Source organism: Eptatretus burgeri, chromosome 8 (assembly GCF_056783735.1).
Source record: "Eptatretus burgeri isolate ZD-2024b chromosome 8, Ebu_testis_v1, whole genome shotgun sequence".
Classification (NCBI taxonomy): domain Eukaryota; kingdom Metazoa; phylum Chordata; class Myxini; order Myxiniformes; family Myxinidae; genus Eptatretus; species Eptatretus burgeri.
In genome coordinates, this window is record NC_140968.1 from 43,356,757 (window position 1) to 43,382,540 (window position 25,784).

Consider the following 25,784-nt stretch of genomic DNA (forward strand, 5'->3'; position numbering starts at 1 on the left):
CGAGATCAACGAGATGTATTCTGTCCCAAAATCTACAAAGCTTACAAAACACTTCTGCAAAAATTGTGTAAAACATTGATGGACTCCTCTCCCTCTACACTTTCTTTTTACCCTCTCCCTCCACACTTAGGCCAGATTAATTGAAGAATTGCTCCATTAATTGATGGGATGAAGGGGTAGATTTATCAATGCATGCAATTGTATGTATGAGGATTTATCCTCATCAGACCCAAGGTGCTCAAAACATCGATAAATGTCCCATAAGTGGGAATATGAGTTACTGCCCGGACTGTACTCTGTGTTCCTGTTTTCAATGCTCGCTGCTGACATGTACGAAATTTATATCCTGAATCTAGGAATGGCCCTTATGCCTGGTGTTGGCTGAAATGGCTAGAGTGGTGGGCTTGGGATCCTAGGGTCCTGAGTTTAAATCCTGCTTGGCTGTTGAATTAATACCAGGTGGGGTTGACTCAGCCGGTCATCCTTCCGAGGTCTGCAAAATGAGTGCCAGCTTGCTGGTATCCTGTGTCGGAGTGGCGACCTGTCCAGGATTGTGCCCAATAGCCAAGGAGACTGTTCAGGCAGCACCAACGCTCTGCACAGAGTGTGGTTTCAATGAGTGGACGGATGGAATGGCCCTTGTTAATGATTGAATGGCTGTGGATGAGGTTGGGGAAATGGAGGAGGGCGAGACTGGGAAAAGAGTGGGTGAGTTGAGGGGTGTGGCAGTGACAAAACACGACAGTGACACGATGGGAGACTGTGTTTTGGTAAATGAATTTGCTGGTGTGGGCATGTGAGACCTGGCACAGTTGGTGAGTGTATGACGTAATGCGAGCGAAGAATAATTAATGATACATGTGTGTCAAGACTCGGTGAGTTTACTCTATATATAAACTTTTCCTGAGCACGTGGTGTGGACACACTGACGAGTTGTTATATAAGGGTGTGTGCGGAGTGCATGGCATCCTGAAAGGTTCGAGATTGTGGGGACAGTGGGCGCAAGGTGTGGAAGGTGACCAAGGATCGTCGGCGGATTCATAGGGTGACACCGGACCAAGGAGCTCGTACCATGTCAGACACCATTTCGTGGTGACATGCGCACCCAAGGAGATTACGCCCATTTTCCAAGGTAACGAAGCTGTACCTTCAGTTATGACCCCCCCACTGCCCGTTCTTCATTCCATCCTGCCTTTTCTGAATGTTTTTCAATCTGAAGCTTGGATTAATGTTTATTATTTTTACCTGCTTTGGAGTGGGTTGGTGTGATAACCTGGAGGTACACCCCACTCACCTATGAGCTGTCCAGTCCGCGTTTGAATCCTGACCCAGCTATAACTGTCATCTTGGTATTTAGCAGGCAGGGTGATTCACCAATGTGGGGTGCCATCCCTCGGATGGTCGTTAAACCGGAAGTACCGTCTGCTGGCGTCAGCTGGTGGACGTTAAAGATCCCACTCTTCATGAAGAGTTGATTAGTTATCACCGGCACCCTGAACAACTTCTAAATTCCTGCTCTAATCTACAGGGGGGCACTGCATCGGTGGCACGGCTGCGCCCCCAGCAAATAATGCAACCAGCAGCCATGTACTCGCACAAGCTGCTTACAAGAACATCTGTCTTTGGAAAACATTCATGATGTAAAAGGATTCTCAGGTAATGCGTGCTTCAAAGGAAAGAAAAGGAGAGATGGGCAAGACATGTCTTATAGCTATCAAAGGCCATCTATTTATTACGGACGCAAATATGGCAACGTGTTTTTTTGACTGTTTTTTTGACTACGTTGCACAATATGTGCCCCCAATGCCCCATATACGTATTCCCCTTCCCTTCACTTTATTTCACCCCAATGTCCTATACTAACCTCCTTTGCATTCTTTCTCCACACTTCCATGACCTGCTTTCTCTTGATATTTTGTTTTTTGTCTGACGACTGTATTTCCTTCTACTGATCATAGAAACAATTCCGACGAGAATGCTTTTTGATAGGTTGTCTAAATGTTGCACATTTGTGAGCTCAAACATGGGCGTTAGGAGACATCAGTGTAGTTTTACATGAATTACGAGGACTTTAGCAGACAATGGACAGATCGATGTAGGATATGGGATTTCATCCTGGAATCCCAGCATCATAAGTCATGTGCTGACACGGGAATGCTATAAACAGGTGACCAGCAGAAATTTATATTTTCATTTCACACCGTTTCTTAACTCCTGTCCTGCTTGACTGACTACTTTGTGGTTCAGAATGCATTCACGAGGACAGAAAAATAAAAACATTTGTGGACATGAAAACTCATGTTGTCGTGACTGCTCCGAAGTATCCTTCAAGGAGGCTTAGCACTATCACTAATCATCTCTGAACATGTTATAATTTGAGCTTGCAAATACCTTTTTGTTTAGTTTACTTGAGATTGAACCTTTTCTTAGTATGTGATGCAAATTCTCCCCATGAAGCAAAGATTACGAGGTGTGCATTAACTGCAGCAGGTGCAATTTTAAAAATATACCCAAAATTTACTTTCCAGAAAATGCTTTGATAACCGCCCAGGTCACGGTTATATGTTTACTATCCTGAGCGGCTGCACCAGAGGGCTCTCTGGCTTATCGTTCAGCCAGCAACCTCAAATGATAGAAGTTCAGCATATATTGAACAAAAGGATTCAGGAGGAAAAGAAAAATTTGCCCTTGTGCCTTTGCGTGCTAAAGGTGGTCCAAGGACGGCCGTTCCAGTGTGCCGGAACATACAGAAACTGTGCCAACAGTGGGTTTCGGCATCAGCTGCTCATGTCCATCACACTCGGTTCAGTGCAGTTTACTATGGCTGGGCCCTTCATTGCCAGGCCCCATGTTTGTTTCGTCAAATGGCACGACCACATGCAGGGGTGTGATCCTCAGGGCAGTGTGAATCTGTGTCAAACACGAAGATAAGCCAGAGCTCTGCAAATGATGACCTCTCACATCATGGAAACCTTCTCACTGACCTCTCACAACAAGGAAATTTCTGTCTTTTGGCTGGAGTCCTTGAATGTTCCTGGAATCCTCAACCTGGATCTCTTTGGACACTCGACTGGTGTTCAGAATGTTCCATGAAGGAGGAAGGGTTGGTATCCTTTTATATGTATTGCCTTTGGCCACCAAAATCAGTATTCTGAACCACATGACTGCTTTGCAAGAAAAATATACTCTACTGTCAGAGAGGTGTTGACATCAACCTTGTACTTTACTCAGAAAAACAAGTGAAATCCTTCAATACAGCGCGTGTGGTGAATCAAATGAGTACACTAATGTTAAAATATGCAATTTATGCTTTTTCAGTTGAAAAACAATTAAAAAGCGTACTTAATATTTGAAATGTAAAAATCTTGTTATTATTGTGATAAGCACATATATATATATATATATATATATATATATATATATATATATATATATATATATATATATACATATATATACAACAGAAGGAATGAAATCGTTCGATACGGAGTGGCAGGAGGCCGCAAAAGAATGAAAGCATTCAGCGATCGGCGCGAAATGCGATGGTGGGCGGAAGTGACGTCTTTCGTTCGTTCGTACATGAGGGATGAGTGTTTCTTCGTTTTTTTCCGTCAAGCAGTAAATTAAATGGTTTTCACATATATAACACATTAGTTTCACAAATTTCCATTGAAATACTTGGGTATTTCCGTCAATTGTCGCCATTTCCGTCGAGGTTACGCACTGCATCTACCCGACGGCCGTCATTGGCTGTCTTGAGGCACGTGGGGGGTACGGGGGGACATCGGACCCACCGGAGATGTGGTCGACGACGCCGGGGACATTTCAAACTCGGTACAATTGTATACAGCACACGCGCTGTAAAAACCAAAAAAACAATCACTCGGTGGGCACTCGGTGGAGCGCATACCTCCGCCATGTAATGCTTGATCCACGAGGACATATCGGGCCAAATACATTTTTGAAATATCATGCTATACAGTACCATATAGTTTTTGGCCCGATCTCTCAATGGTGAAGAATCACTTAAAAAATGTAATAATTCCCCTATGCAGATCCAGATCCAGATCTTCACCAAAATCGAATCCCTTCGTCTTTGCCACACACCCAACATGTCCAAGTTTTATCTGGATCCGTCTGCAATTTTTTGAGATATCTTGTACACAAACAGACGAACAAGCCGGTATGCCACATGGGTGGTTGCTATATAATTGCATACTAGTCATTATTTTTTTGACGGATCGGGCTGAAATTTTTTGACAAAGAGGTTGATTATAGTGTGCATAAAAGCCTGGAAGCCGATTTTTGATTTTCGAAAAAAAATTTTTTTCAGATTTTACAAAAATTTCAAAGTCCCGTTGCTAGGCAACGGTGGCGTCCATAGCAACAATCCTCAAAAGCATATAACTCGATCCTGGTATGAACCTACCTGTCAAGTTTCATCAAAATCGGTTGACTCCTCTGGCCTCCAGAGCTGTCCATTACATACAAACAGACAGACGGAAAATCTGAGAATAAATGTAGTCGAGCGAGCGCCCAACAGACAAAGGGGTGAAAACATAACCCTCTTCACCTTCGGTGGAGGTAATGATTGTTTCTTTGTCTTGATTACTACTTCTACTTCTTTAACAAGCACATCATTTATTCCCAACTTATTGTGGGGTCGGCTATGGAAGACTTTTGACCCATCTCACAAATCGGCTGATGAGGCCGGACGTTTGACTCAAGATGATTTTGGCACAAATTTGTAATTTGCTCAGGGTACGGGCAAAGACTCCCCGACTCTTTGCGAGCAATCACCTGGATCCTTAACGTCCACCAACTCATGCAAACAGACGGGACAGTCAGCTTAACGTCCATCCATGAGACGACACACTTTGTGATGCAATGCCCTGCCAGTCTGAAATCGAATCCATACCAGACATGTCACAAGAAATGTCACGATATCTGCATCATCGTATCCAAGTGTTTTGTTTTATAACTTATTTTTAAATGATAAAAAGTAATGCATGAACTCAACACAAAGACAATATCCTTTTGACCTTATCTTATAACTTTGTGAATGCAACTGGTAATCTGTTTATAACTTTGACATGAAGGGGGATGGAAAGAATGTATGAGCCATTCTGTTGTTTGACTCGGTTGTGCCTCGTATCTTGTACGTTATCCAAACAAGCTGCCTGTACACTCTTAAAGGGGTACTGCCACCTGTTTTTCAAAGAAACTATTTACACTTCAAACTATTTCAACGATTTCTTCAATGAGATATAAACAGTTACAAAATTATTTGACATAAATCTGACCCCTGTTAGTAGGAAAGACTCCTATAAATATTGTAAGGGATGATGTCCTTGGAGAACACAACTCAAAATAGAGATAAACAGATGGAATAAGGGACCATCGTGATGTTTGTTTGTTTGTTTGTTTTTGTAACAGATTTGCTCAATGTTGAAGAATTTAGAAAGCTTGAAGGTCGAAATACATTTACATTGATCTCATTGGAAATGTCGGCACTGGTAATTCCTTGCATTGTTTTGTATATGCTCTACATGATGCGATAGTCGTTTTTAAATTTGTGGCGGCAAATTGGAATGGAAACCATCCATCTATCCATTGGGAACATACTCTGTGCAGAGCGTTGGTGCTGCTTCAACAGAGTCCTAAGCTATTGGGTGCAATCCTGGATGGGTCGCCACTCAGACACAGGATACCACCAAGCTGGCACTCATTTTGCCAACCTCAGAAGGATGACAGGCTGATTCAACCCCACCTGGTATCAATTCAACAGCCTAGTGGGATTTGAACTCAGGATTCTAGGATCCCAAGCCCACCACTCCAGCCATTAAGTCAACACCAGGCCATGCAGGACAACGATCCTTACGAGAACTGCACTCGGTGGAGCACATACCTCCACCAGGCTGAACAGTTTACATTTCGGATCCCACTGATAGGCTGGATCAGGATTCGGACCTGAACCAAAATCTAAATCGGATTGTTATCATCACCAAAACAACTCATCCATCTAGACTTGAGACCACAACAATTTGATTTCACTATTTATCATAACTTGTGCACATCTTTTTGAAATATCAGGCAATATATATTTAATTTTTGTATCTGGATTCGTATCTCATATCCGTATCTGGATTCGGATGTTCACCAAAATCGAATCGATTCACCCTTGTCACACACCCAATCTGTCCACCAAGTTTATTCTGAATCCGTCTGTAACCTTCTGAGATATTGTGTTATTCAGTGCTGATAGAAAATCTACAAAGTGTCCTGATGAAGCGTCGGCAAAAAGAGCTTGTCCACTCATTTTGCTTATTTGTGCAAAGAAGAAGAGAAACACGAACTTGTCTCACGATCACAGATATTGATGAAGAGGATTCTACAACAGCCTGAGGGGCTCAGACTCTGCAACCTCCAATCAGAATTGATTTTGTTGAGAAGTGTCTATTAGACTGTTCTCCTTCCTTACCTCATTAACTTTGTGTGAATTTCACCTGATGAGAGCACAACGAAAAGCTGTGTGGTTTTCTTTTTAGTCTGTTTTATGGTGATGTCCTTCAAAATGTCTGTTTATGTCTATATATAAATAAATAAATAAAACTATAAATAGATGGAAAAACAAATCTTGTACAAGCAGCTAAAACCGTGTCCTGGAATTAGTTGAATCACCCTGTAGATAGTTTAAGAATAGACTTCTCGTGACATAGTCATGTATGAAACACGAAGTGGGTACGGTTTGTAAGAGTTTTGTTTATTTCACTTTATTAAATTACAAGTAAGACTTGCTATGACATTTCAATAATGACAGCTGAATGTGTGAACATGATGTGTGGGTTCTCATTTCTGAAAGGTAACTAGTTACCTTCTTTTTATGATGTACTCTCCATTGTGAACCTGATCTTTCAATTTTGTCATTCAAGACAAGATAAACTGTGTGTTTTATGTGTGTGTGTGTGTGTGTGTGTGTGTGTGTTTTATGTGTGTTTTATGTGTGTGTGTGTGTGTGTGTGTGTGTTTTATGTGTGTTTTATGTGTGTGTGTGTGTGTGTGTGTGTGTGTGTGTGTGTGTGTGTGTGTGTGTGTGTGTGTGTGTGTGTGTGTGTGTGTGTGTGTGTGTGTGTGTGTCTGGCTTTCTTCTTGGGACTACAGTGCAGTAATTGGTCTTTATTTTTTTCGATAATAATCTACGACCTCCAAACAAAAGTTAAATTGTAACACCCTGGCAATTCCACTGATGCATTTGTGCTGGCAAACCCAATGATGGGATCAAATGCTGATTATTTGATCATTTTATTATTTTGATTATTTGATTATTTGATCATTTTATTATTTTGATTATTTGATTATTTGATCATTATTTGATCATTTGATCAAATGATCATTATTTGATCGTTTGCTGAGTCATACTGTTTTATACAACTTACGAATGCTTGTCCACAAACAGCTGGATCCTGAGCTTGCAGAAACAGCTGGGAATGGATGAGTTCTGCAGTGGACTGTCAGAATCCTGGATCTCCTTGACACGGTTCCGCCGGGACAACCCCGTCAAGGTAAGCTCATTGTTCCCACTGATCTTGAACAGGAAATTTCAATGGAAAAATGAATTAAGCAATGCTTTATACATGTGAGCATCACAATATTGCACTTGGAGACATTTTGCCATCTGCACACAAATACAGTCATTGCTCAGGCCTGAATAAAATCATTAATTAGATGTGGACATAAAATAATCTACATGACTTGGAATATCTGGTGGATTTTCTGGAAAATTTCAGAAAAATCTGGAGAAAAATTTACAAAATAACGATTTATCAAATGGGCTTATCTCATGATCAATGTTGTTGTTATTTTCCATTGTGTGCAGTTCTGTGCATGCTGTGCTAGTCTCGTGTTCATCGGACACACACTCCCAGCATCCATCATATCCTGCGGCATTTGTAAGTAAATTATAATGGCATTATACCACTTCCCATCACACACGTCGTACTCAAATGGCAACAATAATGATATACAGTATGCTGTGCAGAAGATGCATGTATTTTGCTACTTGTAATCGAAACATTGTGCTCACAATTGTGTGATTATTATATGAGTTATTTTTTTCATTTTCATTTTTAATCACTGGTGAATCATTCAGGAATACCATGTGATTGATTAATAATTATTTTTTTCCTGAATATGTGTTCTTCCATTTCATAACCTGTGTGCTCTATACAGTATATATATATATATATATATATATATATATATATATATATATATATATATATATATATATATATATATATATATATATATATATATATATATACATATATATATACATATACATACACACACACATATTGTTACGGATCTGGAAACCATTTGCATCCAACATACAAGTCCCAAAAGTCAGTTATTCCGTTAAGTACGTGTGAGACAGGTCCCTTCCTTTTGTTTAGTGGGAGAATTAAATGTGTGCGCTGCGACGGATTAGTTAGGTTAATAAATTGCTTTCTTTTATTTTTACATCCCCCATTGCGATCCACGGTACCATCGGGCTTGCGCCCTCAGTTCGCAGGCCACAGCACATCTTTGCCTAAGACGGATTCCCGGGGATGTTCGAGGTGGCTTCACCACCATCCACCTTCCTCAAAGATGCGTGGAGGGGAGGGGCGGCTTTCTCCGGGCATGGCCGAAACCCCGCCCAGGAAGGCTGTGCCCGTAGGATCCTGGCCAATTAGAGGTGAACAGCGAGGTGTGCTGACCAAGGCCCCTCCCCACTGAGGGAGGTCCATAAATTCCCGAGCACTCTCTGAGGCATTGTTGGTGGGTTGCATGAGAGTTCTGAGATGTTCTGAAGGATTTTTGCTGCTACAAAGGGGTGGTTATGGGGGGCGATTATGAAGAGTGGTCACAGGAGGTCTACGTTGCTGTACGAAGGAATTTTTGCTGTCACGAGGGTTGAGCAGAGGGCCATCAAGGTGGTGAACATGTCTCTGCTGGCCCTCTACAAGGAAGGACAGAGTGACCATGACCCTCCCTGGACCCCGATTATTCGCCACCCGAACTCCGCCACGAGCCTCGAGTCCCCCACATACGACTGGGGATCGGACCGACGACCTTTGTCGGGTGCCGCATCGCGGAGCACGCCCTCCCTCCGACGGTCAGGTACCCACCGACTCTGATCCCCAGCTCGTCTCTCTCATCGGCTGGAGGGTCCAATAGAAAACTCTGGGTTTTCTTTTCATTTGTGTGTGTGTGTCTGCGTGTGGGCCCGTCTTTAAGTAGAACTGAATCAGTGTTTTTGATCCTTGTAAATGAGGCCCCGTGAGGAGGAGTGATGTAAGCAACATTTTTTAATGATATGATGATGATAGGCTCGGATGATAGGGTAAAGGTTAAAATAGTGCTATATGGCATTAACTCCAAAATGGCTGATGTGTCCCTTGCATCACTCCTCCTCGCGGTGCCTCAAATATTCATTGCATATTCACGATAACTCTCGCCTCTTCTGTCTTTTAATTTATTGTAAATAAAATATTACAAATGTTCCCAGTCCGTTTCTGTGCCTTCTTGTATTGGTCCAGCATGGTTCGTATCTGAGTTTAGACGGGGTTTCATCCCCGGTAATCGGTACATCGTAGCCGGAACGTCCTGGGCAGGCCCGCTCGACTGCATCCGAGCCAGAGTCGGTTGGTGGAAGTTGATACTCTACCGTAGCTGGTAGAGTGATCCGGTTCAGCCAGACGTTCCGAGGCCATGAATCCCCGGTAGCCAAGACTTCGTGGTTACTTCGGTATATTGGATCAGGACAATTAACCCTACGCCACCCAGTCGAGATATTGGTGTTTCACGGTCGATTAATTGACCCACCAGCTTCGGAGTTATCCGGAGCGACCGGTGGGAGACGGCATAAACCTCCCCACCTTGCGGTCGTTCTCGCCACCGACCCCTGGCCCACAGCAATATATATATATATATATATATATATATATATATATATATATATATATATATTTATTTCTAACCAATCATTTACTCACTCACTGAAATAAGTGTTCAGTACCTTATCAGTGTGGTAGAAAGCTGAAATTTGGCACTCTGATGCAACATGAAACCATTATCCCAGTAAAAACTGGAACGGCACTCAATAGAGCACATACCTCTGCCAGGCTGAACAGTTAAAGTTTTGTATCCTACTGATGGGTTGGATCTGTATTTGGACCTTCAGCAAAATCTAATAAATAGTCTTATTCTTGTCACCGACCCAACTCTTCCACCAAGTTTTGTCATAAACTGTCCATAACTTTTTTTAGATATCCTGCTCACAGACAGACAGACAGACACAAACAGGAGTGAAAACATAACCTCTGTCCACTTTCGGTGGCAGAGGTAAACACAAAACAGTCAGAAAATTTCCGAAAACGAAAATATCCATAAACTAAATGGTATTCATCAAATACTAACCCCGCACATTCTTGAGAACCATTTTGTGCGAGCCAACTCTTCTGGGGGCAAATTTGTAATTAAATTTTTTTTTAATCAAATTAAAGTCCAATGGAAGACCAAATAAAATACATACTGCATTGGAGTCATCAGGAGGAACTCAAACGAGCAAAAAGCAACAAAGAACCTGGACTCGTTTTTCAACTACTATTCCTCTACCCTCAAACTCATGCAGGCACAGCCAAGTGAGCCATATTATAAAAAAAGAAAAGAACGCAGATTCAAAAATTAAATAATTCTGTCTTCCAGACCATGTGTCCATCAGGTTGAAATTTAAACCATATATTCTCCATCACTACTGGATAATAATTTTGAAGTTTCACATCTATGAATGCAGCAGTTCAAGAGAGAGAATTAAAAAATATATTTTCCTTCAATCCAATATTGCTTACAAACCATGTGACCTATCAATCATTCATGAACACCCTGGTATCCCTAAGGCCTGGGGAGCATATGTGTGAAGCTTCCCTTCAATCAGTCCAGCTGTTCTGGAGAAGGGAGTTTTTAAAGGTTTTAGGTTAAATCAAATATGGTTGCCAAACTTTGTGACTTATGATGTCATAAGTGGGGAACTTTTTGTTCCTCATTGATGGGTGGTCATATTTTCAGAGAACTTCATTTCTGAGAAGAAGATTTTTGAAGGTATAAAGTATATATATATATATATATATATATATATATATATATATATATATATATATATATATATATATATATATATATATATATATATATATATATATATGAGCCTTTCCACAATAATGGGTAACCATTGTGTTACATACATAGTCCACATTAAGTGTATCCAGTTTATCCTGCAAATGAGGGGAAATTAAAGACTGACCCCTCCACTACTGGAATCCAACAGTAAGAAGATAATCTAACCCAGCACAATTTATTGATGGTGTGTTCTGTCTTCATTAACAGAAATGGCTCAAAGCCTTTTGTAACATACATGATTTGGTCCGCAATCAGAAAGCCAGGTTTTTGTACAGCTTTTATGGCGATATGGACTTACCACTAATGTTATCCTTTGTTACACATTTGTCATTTAGGTTAAGTTATGTTATCACAAAAATAACAAGACCATATTTTTAAAGGTTGTGCAGCTTGAGCATTTTGTTTCTTTCATGACGAATTGACCGATAGCATAACGATTGTTACTCTGTTTTCAACCCCCCCAGCATTCACATTAAAGTATATTTTTGGCAAATTCAGGGTGTGGGATATCATTGGTAAAGTATTTTTACACATATAATCTAAACCAGTCTCAATCAAAAACATATGTGTGTCATATAAAACTCTTGGTAAATCTATGTAGTTTTTAATATAACACTTAAGACAAAGATTTATTCCCATCACAGTGAATAAAATTTTATCTGCACGCTTTAATTTTAGAACAATAGCGCTTTTGCTATAAATAGTATATATCTACATTTATATACACCTCAAAACATGCTAGTGGTATTATGTGGATACTTTAGGAATTCTGTGATAGCTCCTGAAGATAAGACCCTTAAATGTAGAATATTACTATGGAACAGCTCATATATATATATATATATATATATATATATATATATATATATATATATATATATATATATGTATCTATAGCTGCCGAACCACATGACCGATGACAATATTTTTTCTGTTCACCAATTTATCACAAGATGACACTGAAAAATTTTCATACTGACTGGATGTGGCATTCTACATATGCAATTATGATGTCACAACGAAGGCACAGATGACATCATCAAAAATCACACTTGTTCCCCATGGGGAGTACTTGACAGGTGCGAAGTTTCAATTTTTTCCATGGAGTGGTTTTGGAGATACAGAGGTCCCATGTTTTTCCTTTTTCCAACATGGCTGCCACACCATGTGACCTATGACGTCATAATTATCATTAAAGCATTCTAAATGAGTAGCAGCACCCATGGTGAAAATTTACTGTCATTCCGCCAAATTGTTCCAGAGAAAAAGGAATAACAAAATGCAAACACAAAAACAACAAGCGCACACACGTGTTCACCCACACACATACAACACCAGATCATGTGTAAATAAAAACAAAAAAAGAGCAGAACAACCCTTCAATGATGTGATTTGACGTTTGTTTTTGCTTTTGCAAAATAAGATTTAAAAAACAAGAAAAAAAAATCACTCCTCCATTTGACCTTGAGCACCAGCACGTGACCGGAAATGAGTGGTCGTATTGAAATAAAAACCGGACACGTGCCGATGCCCTGGGTCTATTGTGCCTGATGAACCCGGCTGTGAAGCTGGTGAAACGTTGCCCTAAGACCAGGTCTGCTCTCGCTTTTTTGCTCAAATTAGCAGAGTCGATCGAGTTTTTATCCCCTACCGCGTGGCGGAAGGGGGATATTGTTGGCACCCAGGGCGTCCGGCTGTCCGTCCGTCTGTCCGTCCGTCCGTCCGTCCGTCCCTCCGGGCGTCAACATTTATAGCTGTGAGTGCGATAACTCATAAACTGTTTGCCATCTCGATTTGAAATTTGGGTCACACATGTACCACCTGAAAAGGAAGCACCCCATTGATTTTGGGCGTGTCCGGATCCAAGATGGCCGACTGGGGTGGCCATCTTGAAAATAATGTTTTTTGTAATAAATGGAAAACCACTTATCTGATTTCAATTATTTTTGGTTACTACGTTCCTCACCCCTGGGGAACTTTTTCGAGATGATGACCAAATGGTGTCTTGTTTCCAATTCACCTCCCTCATTATCTGGAATATGTATGACCTTTTTCATTCAATGGTGGGGGATTCCCCATCTCTGATGGTATATTTTTACTTTTGGTTGGAAGTACCTTCTTTAAAAATGTGTAATCCCAACCACCCCAATTATATATACATGTGTATGTATATATATATATATATATATATATATATATATATATATATATATATATATATATATATATATATATATATATATATATATATATATATATATATATATATATATATGGAACAAAGGGAACTCCAACCAAAAAGGAACTGTGTCTACTCTGCTGATCCACCTATATAAAACACAGTGTGCATTTGTGTGTTTGTCTGTACCCCTTCATAAGGATGATTTAGGGAGTGTTTTAAAGGCCAATTTTTTAAACATGACTGTGGGTTCATTGTAGTCTATTTTTCAGGATAAAATACAACTTGAAAAACATTTTTCATAAAAGAGTAATTATGTCTTTTCTATTGGAAATGTAGACGGTGACTTGCAACATGACCTCAAGGGCGATGTACAGATCCGTTTAAAAAAATAACAATAAATACAAGGCAAATGGAGGTGAAATTCGCTGCGCATGATGTGTAATGCACGCAGAGTAAAACGAGTGTTCAGTTATATCCATAGGATGTCTAATAAATAAATAAGACCGAAGCACACCTGATGCTAGGCCAAGGCTTCAGATTTTGGTATGCCCACGAGGCTGTTCAGTACAATGAAACATCCCAGAAGATAAAGAAAATGGGGTCACATTTGTACATGTGGTGTTATAAAATAATGCTTCTTGCTCCGAAACATCAAATCTTCCAGTCTCTGAATATTTCAAATAAAATAATTTCAACGCATTATTTTTGACAGGCTCTTACACAAGTCTAGTAATAAGCAAGAGCAGATCCGGTCTCAGGTGACGTTTCACTCGCTTCCCAGTGAGCTAGCTCACTCAGGCCAATAGATTGCGAGCCTTGGAACATGTCTGCTTTTATTCCCAAGGAGGAAATTCATTTCCGGCCACATGCCGGTGAGAGAGGTCAATTGAGGAGCATTTTTATTTTGCCAAACCTTAAGCAACGAATGCCAATCACATCATCTCTGGTCTGCTCTGTATTATTTATATTACCCATGATCTGGTATTGGATGTGTGAGTGAGGGATTGTGCTTGTCTTGTTTTTGTGTTTCCAGAAAACGAATTCTGTCTTTTATACAGTCAGTCTCCCATCCTTGAGATATGAAATGACATTACAGATGATGTGCAGAGGATTATATGCTACACCAATCCATACACTGCATACTATCTTGACAATCCTTTAGGAAAGTCCCAGGTAATATGGCAGCACACAGTGCCCAAGTGTATCTGGATACTTCCTTTCTGCCCATTTTGGTTATTTGAGGGTAGAGGAAGTATCCCTTTGGCACAGTCCATGCCTGAGTTTACAAATGTAATTTCAAAGCTAAAGGACAGGATATAAACTGGTGACAAATCAGGAGTAGTTTACCATCCATCAAAGATGCACAGAACAAACATCTTTTGGACGCATGTAATAATGCATGGAACAAACACATCTCAGAGTCAAAGTACGGCATCCAATTTTCCCAAGTACTACTAAACTGAAGGGTTTTGGAAGTACCAAGAAAGCGATTTGTGTTCTACAATGTTCAAATATATAGTTCAACTTAAATAAAATAAACCTTTTAAAAGCCTGAGAAAAAAACCCCCAAAACAAAGCATCGAATCAGAAGTTTACACCGCTGATGCACCCTCTTTTACACTACCTTATTTAACACATTAAATGAGTTATTTGTGGCTATTCGTGGTGTCTTTTATAATGTTCCTAAAAATACGAAGTTTCCTGTTTGGAATGATTTTCAATTTTGTTTGACTGCCAGACAGACGGAAAGACTGAAGCAATTGCTTTAACGCTCTGTGCACATACACACTCAGGACAAGATGCAGTACTGCCAAATTCAGAGTGAAAGTACTGCTAAACTGCTGGTCTGTGTTCTAATTCATGTTCGACAGTGTTAAAAATATCGAATTGAAATTAAGTTGTCCCTCGATCATTGAAACAGACCGATATTGAGAGTGAACCAATTGTTTAAGCCTGCTTCGCGCTACACATACGGGTTAATAATGATGAAATTTTTTATGACAAAGTTGCCAATAATTAATATAATAATCTAGTCTGGATTAATGTAATTGTTTCGATTGAACACGCATTCAGTCATGATAAGCATAGACATTCTTGTTATGGGAACAACAACCTTTCATTTTTAATCAATTGAATACTTACATCACTAATCGATCAATTTATATGAGGGATAAACCCTGAAATATTTTAGCTTTTTGGTTGCTTTCTTTTTTGCACCATTTCCTGCATGCAGTACTTGGTGCCATTCTCTGGCCTCTGTCAATGCACCCCATGACCTGCGCCTACATGCGAAGGCTTCTGCTGATTGCCTCTCACTGGTCCAAGCTGTCCACATCTGCTGATAATCATGAATCTCACGTCTGCCAGAAGAGCCAATGTCCTTCCCCCCCATTGAACTCGGTGAGAGGATCTGCAAATCTGTGTATCGATGCCCTTAAGATTGTTTTTTCCATTCCATGCAAATTATTTGAATCATATTTGGTTTACCTCCCTGTTGTGCTTGTCCCGAATGAATGGTAGACACATTATACATTAATATGACTCTATATGGGTCATATATTGTGCCATTATGTATTTTAATTTTTTATGGCTTATTGTTCAATGTCCCTTGTAGGTGAGAGCAGGAATTGGGAATTTGACCAGGGTGCTGGCGATCGCTCGCCTACTCTTCACGAAGGATACCATGAGATCTTTAACATCCACCAACGAATGCTGGCAGACGGGATTCCCATTTAATGTTCACTTGAGGGATAGCGCAGACATTGATGCCTTGTCCTGCCTGCGAACACCAGGATGACAATTTATAGCTGGGTCGAGATTGAAATCCAGGCAAGATAGCTCAGCGGCAAGTGTGCATACCTCTAAGCTATCCTGCCAGCCCAGACAAAAGACTGATCAACAAGGTGCAGCATCAGTGACAGAACATTAGTTAATTTGGTTGCATGCTCACCATTGAGCTGTCTGGGTTTGATCCCCAGTTAAATCAGACAATAAACAATGCTGTCTGGTGCATTGTCCATAGCAGACACAGAATCTCAAATCAGGTATGCACACTCTGCTTTGAGCTCTCCAGCCTGGGGTTCATTCTCAGTCCAGCTATAAAGTGTCACCCTAGTGTTGCACATGCAGGCCGATGCTTCAATGTGTGTGTCGTACATCAGAAGGACATAAAGCTGAGAAACGCTTCTGCCAGCACTGTGTTTTGGTAGACATTAAAATCCCAGTGTTTCCTGAAGAGAGCAAATTATCGCCGACACCCTGAATAAATTCTGAATTATTTCTCTGCCCCACATCGATCACTGATTAGCAGTGCTACACTCCCTCCCAGTAATGCTGCAAATATCAGTAGCCATGTGCTGAACAGTACATATATATATATATATATATATATATATATATATATATATATATATATATACATATATATACATATACATATATATACATATATATATATATACATATATATATATATATATATATATATATATATATATATATATATATATATATACATATATATATATATATATATATATATATATACATATATATACATATATATATATATATATATATATATACATATATATATATACACACACACACACACACACACACACACACACACACACACACACACACACACACACACACACACACACACACACACTAGCCAAACCCACGCTCTGCGCGAAGTTTCGAAAGTGAGGGTTTGTTAGGACGTCAATATATCCAGTGTTCTCAATGTGATTTATTGAATTTCTTTATATACAATGTTTCTTGTTACATTTTTTTGTATCAAATTCACTTACTGAGGTAGTCAGCATGTGCAGAAGAGGGTTTTACATCGCAGACGCTGTTTTCTCGGAGTGGCATTACGCCTCTCAGCGGTGACGGTCTGTCGACGACAGACGTAATGACGTCAGTGAATGACCGATGATGTCATTACGCCTCTCAGAGGTGACGTCACACGTCGCCATGCAAACGAATGTAAAAATTAGAAAATCGCCAAAAATTCCGAAATCTGTCCTTCTGGCACGATCTCACATAGCCCATGCTGTTCATTAGACCACAGAGTGTCCACATGCCAAACGTGGCGACAATCCGTCCGGCAGTTTCGGAGGGGAAACGTCAAATTACGCACAGACGTTAACAGAAATAATATATAGGATATATTATTTTAGTGCCACCTTACCCACCATTCACCTGCGGTGTGCAGTATCAAGTTTCATTCAAATCGGGCAACGAAAAACATAATTAAAATACTCAATTCCCGATTCAGTCAAGTACTCTTCGGGAGAATTTGATCAATGCAAACAACCTCAGCGGTATAGTTCGCTGGAGCTATCTTTTTTAATTTATTTTTTGAAATGTTTTTTTTAATCAACCACTGTCATAATGGGAATCCAACAGATTCACAGGTCATGTGGTATATATATATATATATATATATATATATATATATATATATATATATATATATATATATATATATATATATGTGTGTATATATATATATATATATATATATATATATATATATGTGTGTATATATATATATATATGTATATATATATATATATATATATATATATATATATATATATATATATATATATATATATATATATATATATGTATATATATATATATATGTATATATATATATATGTATATATATATATATATATATGTATATATATATGTATATACATATATATATATATATATATATATATATATATATATATATATATATATATATATATACATATATATACACAAGCAAATACAACCTGTCGCTTGGACTGACATGGACAATACACGGGGGGGGGGGGGGGGTTGGAGAGAGAGAGAGACAGAGAGAGAGACAGAGACAGAGAGAGAACGACATACACACACACAGCGAGAGAGCAACAGAGGTGTGGGAGGAGAGTGCTACATTTTATGAGGAGGGGAGAGGAAGGAGGGGACAGAGTGAGAGAGAATGGTGGGGGAGAGGAAGAAAGAAAAAGACAGGTGAGGGGTGGAGTTGGGGTCAGCAAAGCGAATGATATGTGACGCTTAATGACTGAACACGAGAAAAAACACCAAAAAAACATGTCAGAAGAGTTGCACACACAACGATAACAGAGTTTGTAAAATAATCCGGTTGCACATCTGCAAAAACTTTGATATCCCAGTTCCAGAAAATTTTTGGGAACATGAACCAAAAGCAATCACTAAACACATTGAAGTACCCCCACCGCTCACGTACGACCTTATTATCCCATCGAGCATGAACATCAAAAACAAAGCAGTGTGAACAGATATACTTAGGTGCAAAAAAAAGAGAAGAAGGCATTGCTAATTGAGGTGTTAATACCGGTGATTTTGGACTAACGATGCAGAAATCAAGAAAATGACCAAATACCAAGACCTCAAGCATTAAGTGAAAAGATCCTGGAAGCTGAAGAATGCCAAAGTTGTACCAGTGATGACGAAGAACCTCATTGGAATGATGAAAAAGAACCTCACAGAGATATTAAAAGCCATCCCTGGGAATATCACTCCAAACAAACTACAGTTGGAAGCCGTCCAGGGCTCAGTAATGACCCTGCAGAGAGCCCTTGACACAAAACTTTGAAAACAGAAAACTTCACAGCTTGGTCCATGAATGGTGACCATTCACCGAAATGAAGGTGGATACTTTGATCCCACCCTGGGAGGACTCCATTCCTCCTTCTGAAACCCGCATATGAAGATACCAATCAACGACGCACACACACACACACACACACACACACACACACACACACACACACACACACACACACACACACACACACACACACACACACACACACACACACACACACATACAAACACACACACACACACACACATACAAACACACACACACACACACACATACAAACACACACACACACACACACACACAAACTTTAAACAGAGTTCTTTGAAAGAGGAATTCAAGTGGGAAATTAGCAAAATTCAATTGAAAAATATATGAAAGTACGGAGAACAAAATGTCGATCTATACTCAATGCCTTCACAACCAGATCATGGCAAACACGTGCTCAGATGGACATGATAGTTTTTATTTATGTATCGATGTCAAAGTGAGGGGGGGGGGATTATGTTTGATCGCACAAAAGGTTAAACAAAGCTATGTCCTGTAAAAAATGGAATTGCACATTTTTAGCCGATGAGACACCTCCCAAGGCATGAACTGCATGGCCCAACACAGGTGGAAACGTACATCTGTCTAATTGATGTTCCCTTGAGAGCATGGATACTTTTACCTAAACAAACAACCAAGCAGCTTGGAGAGCGCTCGCCAAGTGGCTTTTGCACTCAAACAAGCACTCCAATGAAACAGTTGTTAAGAAACAGCTCGTTTGGCATGTGATGAGCAACAGATTAAACATACACCTCTCGGAGACGCCTGAAATGACAAGCCACAAACACTGATGTCTCCGGATGTTTATGAGCATTGCAATGTACCCAGCGATTCGTAGCTATGATGAACAGGCATTCGATAATAATATGAGTGAGGAAAGTGAAAACAAAAACTTTATCGTTAAGAAATCACTGCGGCCTGTTCCAAGTCAAGGCATGGTGGAGCAGGCCAGAAAACATGGCGGCTTTATACCGCAGCGAGGTTACCCAGGAAACGCCTTAAGACCCTGAGAGTTAGGTGGTCGAGGATCGCCTGATAAAGGATATAATTAAATAAGGCCATTAATTATCTTAAAAAGGGACGTTTTAATTAATCCAAGCACCCAATTTTCACTCTTGCACTTCCTTGGAGTTTTCTTAGTATGCATGAAAAGTTTCGGGCTGTGAGGTTTTATGGTTTTGTAGTTATGTAGGAAACACACACTGACACACACACATACTGCCATATATATATATATCTTCTTCTTCTTCTTTCGGCTGCTCCCGTTAGGGGTCGCCACAGCGGATCATCCGTATGATCCACATCGTGATTTGGCACATGTTTTACGCCGGATGCCCTTCCTGACGCAACCCTGGTCGCCTCTTACGACACAGGGATATGGTACACCTATTTTAACCGGGGTATACACCGGCCCAGTACACTGGTACTCATTTCGCCGACCTCGGAAGGATGACAGGCTGAGTCAACCCCCTGGTGTATTAATTCAGTGGCCCAACGGGGCTTGAACTCAGGACCTCTTGGATCCCAAGCTGCTGCCCTAACCACTGCGCCAACACCAGGCATATATATATATATATATATATATATATATATATATATATATATATATATATATATATATATATATATATATATATATATATATATATATATATATATATATATATATATATATATATATATATATATATATATATATATATATATATATATATATTATTCCGGCCACGGGTATCGAGTGTATTATGAGGGGGTTAACCCTTGTTTCTCCTCGGAAGAACCGGACTTGGGGCCACCGCTCACAATTAACTTTCTGGTATGGTGGCTTGCTTTACAACCACAAACGCCATTCAGTTAACCACGAGTTCCAGTGTTCACTGTCTAATTTGTCATTTAACTAGAGATCACATTGCTTCTTGACCAGGGAACGTGCTCTCGGCGATGCACCAATCTTATCTTGATTAGATCTTAAGCCGGGCGGCCGAGCGTTTACCGCTGGTGCACGCCGACTATGACAGGTTAATTAGTTAGGGAATTATAATCTCCCAGTCTATCTAGGTTCAGGCAATGCTGGATCAATGGAAGGAAATGACAAGCACAGACAGGTTGAAACGTCAACAAGGAATTTATTAATAAGAAAAATAAATAAACTGAAGAACTTTTTATTTCCTTGTGGTGTAAATAGATGAATTCAAATCAATTAAATATAATCTCAAACAAATAAAGAGTTAAACAGGCATTGATAGAAAAATAGACAAAGAACAGATACTTATCACTATGCCTTACTTCACAATTAAAGATGAGACAAAGGTACCCAGAAGATCATTCAGGAGGGAAAGAAATCCGGTCTCGGCTTACCAAGGTAGAAGTCGTCGTGCGTCCAATAAAATGTCCCAAAATGTGTGAGCGTGCCATGGTCCGCTGCCAGCGCCCTGCCTTGCTGTTCCCCCACCTGCAAACAGGCTCGAACACAAATTGACGTCACATAATCACCCCCAGGATCCAGTGATGCCAAGAATCAGGTATGCCAAGAGCAGGTACTGAGCAAAACCAGCAGAAACGGTCCAACCATCACCAACCATCAGGAGCTATCAGCAGCCATAACCAACAGGCAGCTGTAAGGAGCTGTAACTAATGGACAGCTGTAAGGAGCTGTCAGCAATGGTCAGGAACCATAAGGAGCTGTCAGCAATGGTCAGGAACCATAAGGAGCTGTCAGCAATGGTCAGGAACCATAAATAACTGTCAGCAATGGTCAGAAACTGTAAGGAGCTGTCAGAAATAGTCAGGATCTGTCAGAAACCATTACCAACTGTCAGGGCGATGGTCCTTCCATCCTTTTTATAGGCGACCAGTGTAGGCGGAGCCTCAAGCAGACTTCAGCCAAATCCAGCTTGCCTATTGGTGCATCGTTGCACATGACCTCCAACCATCAATCTTGCGATCATCCCTTCCTTACCAGAGTGAGATGCACCTTCCAATCAACACAGGCTCGGTCCACGACACTACGTTTGGGGTGCTGGAAGGGTGCCAAAGGGCAGCCATTTGCCGGAATTGCCGACCAAAATGTGGGGCACTCAAAACACGTCAACGCGGCCATTGCCTCCCCGTTCGGCCCAACATGAGTCGGAGCCAACCAGCGTCCATGGAGCTGCCGAACAGGGTGTCGGGCATCAATGGGAAAAAGGTAGATGTCAATGTCGGTGAAAGGGAGGTGGGTGTCAAACTTCAATGGAAGAGAGGTGTGTGAGGTAAATGATCCACAGCCGTATTTGACCATCAGAATAAATGAAATGTGAAAAACCTATGGTATGTTTAATCAAATATCCTGTAAGTCCAAAGTGTCCTGATGGAAAGGGGAAGAATGAGTCTCCATTGGGCTCACGGCTATCTCTCACGTGCATGGATGTGTCGTAAAGAGGAAAAGGCCATCCCATATGAAAGGGAATCTGTTCGATACCCTTCTCCAATGCATCAGAGTTAGAATCCCACCAGACAAAGGGGATGGGTCTATTCTGGACATGCATTTATGGAAATAACTGTCTGAGGACCTGAATGTTGTGTGCATTAGTTGGATCCGATTCTGTAAACTGGTTGGATCAACCAGTTTACAGCTCAGGCTTGACAGCTCACAGGTGAGTGTGCATACATCTTGGATATCTTGGCAGCCCCTGAATCTTCTGTACTATTGCATAAACCTGAACACACATAATGCAGAATCATCAATCGTGTGCTGAAATGGGCAGACACCTGTTGAACTATCCCATCATTGAAAACAACATACACTTTTCACTTGTGATTGTACCTTGTCTTTCTCTGTTACCTCATTTTACCCGATTTCTTTTTTAATGTAGTTTATTGGAGGATGTGTCATTCTTCCTGCAGTGTTCAGCACCAATGCAAACAAAGGATCAATCAGAACACGAGTCTGTGATCAAGAATGAAATGACAGTGTTGCCAAAGGCAGATCGTGACATTCCAACACAGACGTTCCTTCGAGATACATACATCATCACAAAAGGTAGTGTACAAACTATTTACTACTTGTTACTACCTAACCACAAAAGTTTTACCCACTAACATAGTAAAAGTCTGAGGAATGTCTTCACATCCTGAATAATTATTATGAGCAAATGTGAGTAGCTTCATCACACCATTTTAAAGCCTTTTTTCCCTGAGCAGGGGTCAGCTTTTTGCGGCCTCCAATCATGGTACCATTTCTTGTGGCAATGTTTTTACGGCCGGATGCCCTTCCTGACGCCAACCCTTAAGTCGCCTTCGCAGGGATAATTACCAGTGTACTGGTGCTCATTTCGCTGACCTCGGAAGGATGACAGGCTGAGTCAACCCCACCTAGTGATAATTCAGTGGCCAGCGGGGCTCGAACTCAGGACCCCGAGGATCCCCAGCCACCAACCTCACCACTAAGCCAACACTAGGCAAAATGTGAGCAGCTTAGTTGCACCATATTAAGGAAGGTACACTACATGACCAAAAGTATGCGGACACCCCTTCTAATTAGTGGATTCGGCACTTTCAGCCACACACATTGCTGACAGGTGTATAAAATCAAGCACACAGCCATGCAGTCTCCATAGACAAACATTGGGAGTCGAATGAGCCGTACTGAAGAGCTCAGTGACTTTCATCATGACACCGTCATAGGATGCTACCTTTCCAACAAGTCAGTTTGTCAATTTTTTGCCCTGCTAGAGCTGCCCTGGTCAACTATATATTCTGTTATTGTGAAGTTGAAACGTCAAGGAGCAACAACAGCTCAGCGTCAAAGTGGTAGGCCACACAAGCTCAGAGAATGGGACCGCCGAATGCTGAAGCGCGTAGCACGGAAAAAATCGTCTGTCGTCGGTTGCAACACTCACCACTAAGTTCCAAACTGCCTCTGGAAGCAACATCAGCACAAGCACAAAAAAAGCACAAGAGAGCTTCATGAAATGGATTTCCATGACTGAGCAGCTGCACACAAGCCTAAGATCACCATGCACGATGCCAAGCGTTGGGTGGAGTGGTGTAAAGCTCACCGCCATTGGACTCTGGAGCAGTGCAAATGCGTTTTCTGGAGTGATGAATCACGCTTCACCATCCGGCAGTCTGATGGATGAATCTGGGTTTGGCGGATGCCAGGAGAACGCTTCCTGCCCGAATGCATAGTGCCAACTGTAAAGTTTGGTGGAGGAGGAATAATGGTCTGGGGCTGTTTTTCATGGTTCGGGTAAGGCCCCTAAGTTCCATTGAAGGGAAATCTTAATGCAACAGCATGCAATGACATTGCAAACGATTGTGCGCTTGCAACTTTGTGACAACAGTTTGGCGAAGGCCCTTTCCTGTTTCAGCATGACAATGCTTCCGTGCACAAAGCGAGGTCCATACTGAAATGGTTTGTCGAGATCGGTGTTGAAGAACTTGACTGGCCTGCACAGAGCCCTGACCTCAACCCCATCGAACACCTTTGGGATGAATTGGAACACCAACTGCGAGCCAGACCTAATCGTCCAACATCAGTGCCCGACATCACTAATGCTCTTGTGGCTGAATGGAAGCAAATCCCCGTAGCAATGTTCCAACATCTAGTGGAAAACCTTCCCAGAAGAGTGAAGGCTGTTAGAGCAGCAAAGGGGGGAGACCAACTCCGCCCATGATTTTGGAATGAGATGTTGGACGAGCAGGTGTCCACATACTTTTGGTATGTTTAATCCTTATTTAAACTTATTTAATCCGGATGATATCCGATCCTCAAAACCAAAATAATATTTCGATGATATACTTTTATTAGTCCGTGAGAGTAGATCATTGAAAATCGTTTCATATAATGCATGAAATTACTCCAAGCTGCAATTTGAAAACTATAGCACTTACAAAAGTGATGTATACAGCGATTTGTAGCGATGATGAACAGGCATTCGATAATATGAGTGCGGAAAGTGAAAAAACAATAATCGTGAAGAAATCGATGTGGCCTATTCCAAGTCAAGGCATGGTTGAGCAGGCCAAAAAACATGGCGGCTTCAGACCCCAGCGAGGTTACCCAGGAAACGCCTTAAGACCCCAGAAAGCGAGGTGGCCGAGGATTTCCTGATAAAGGAGATAATTGAATAAAGCCGTTAATTATCTTCAAAAGGGGTGTTTTAATGAACCTAAACACCCAATTTCCACTCTTGCACTTCCTTGGAGTCCCTTGGTATGCATGTAAAGTTTCAGGCTGCTAGGTTTTTTTTTTTTAAATAGTTTTGGAGTTATGGAGGAGACACACTGACACACAAACACTGCCTTTTCTTGGTATAGATTTAAGTACAGTACGTGTAAAAATTATTTCGGCTTGTAATAACATGTAAAAACATCATGGCATTCCCATTAACGTCATACCATGCTGGATGTACTGAACTATATTGCATCATAATTTTACTGGAAATGTGTGACTGCCTTTTTGAACGTTCTTTACATGTACAAAATAACTGACATGCACTCACACACATCCAATCAATACTGCTGGTTATATGACATGGTGACTCTGTTTTTACCAATCAAGGAGAAATTATGGTTTTGACAAATGCCTCAGGTATATAAATCTCAGAGACAGATATTAACCCCAAAATAACACTTTTACAATGACATTAACCTGTGAGATGGACAGCTGGTTGTGTTTATGCATTTTGTACTCAACCATGTTGGCAGTCT

General features: G+C 40.7%; 1 protein-coding gene across 3 annotated transcripts in view; it reads left to right on the forward strand.

Annotated features, from left to right (window-relative positions):
- Window positions 1-771: 771 nt before the first annotated feature.
- Window positions 772-25,784, forward strand: part of LOC147021618 (uncharacterized) — a 29,788-nt gene continuing 4,775 nt past the window's right edge. The window contains exons 1-6 of one of the 3 annotated variants that reach the window (XM_085891785.1): window positions 7,495-7,562; window positions 7,877-7,949; window positions 8,569-8,823; window positions 8,938-9,165; window positions 15,639-15,805; window positions 22,977-23,112. In XM_085891785.1, the coding sequence (XP_085747911.1) occupies window positions 8,988-9,165; window positions 15,639-15,805; window positions 22,977-23,112 (481 nt within the window). In that variant the 5' untranslated portion in view covers window positions 7,495-7,562; window positions 7,877-7,949; window positions 8,569-8,823; window positions 8,938-8,987. Of the gene's footprint in view, window positions 1,133-7,456; window positions 7,563-7,876; window positions 7,950-8,568; window positions 9,166-15,638; window positions 15,806-22,976; window positions 23,113-25,784 lie in introns of those variants that run through there. The other 2 variants (XM_085891784.1, XM_085891783.1) reach the window with 2 other exon arrangements.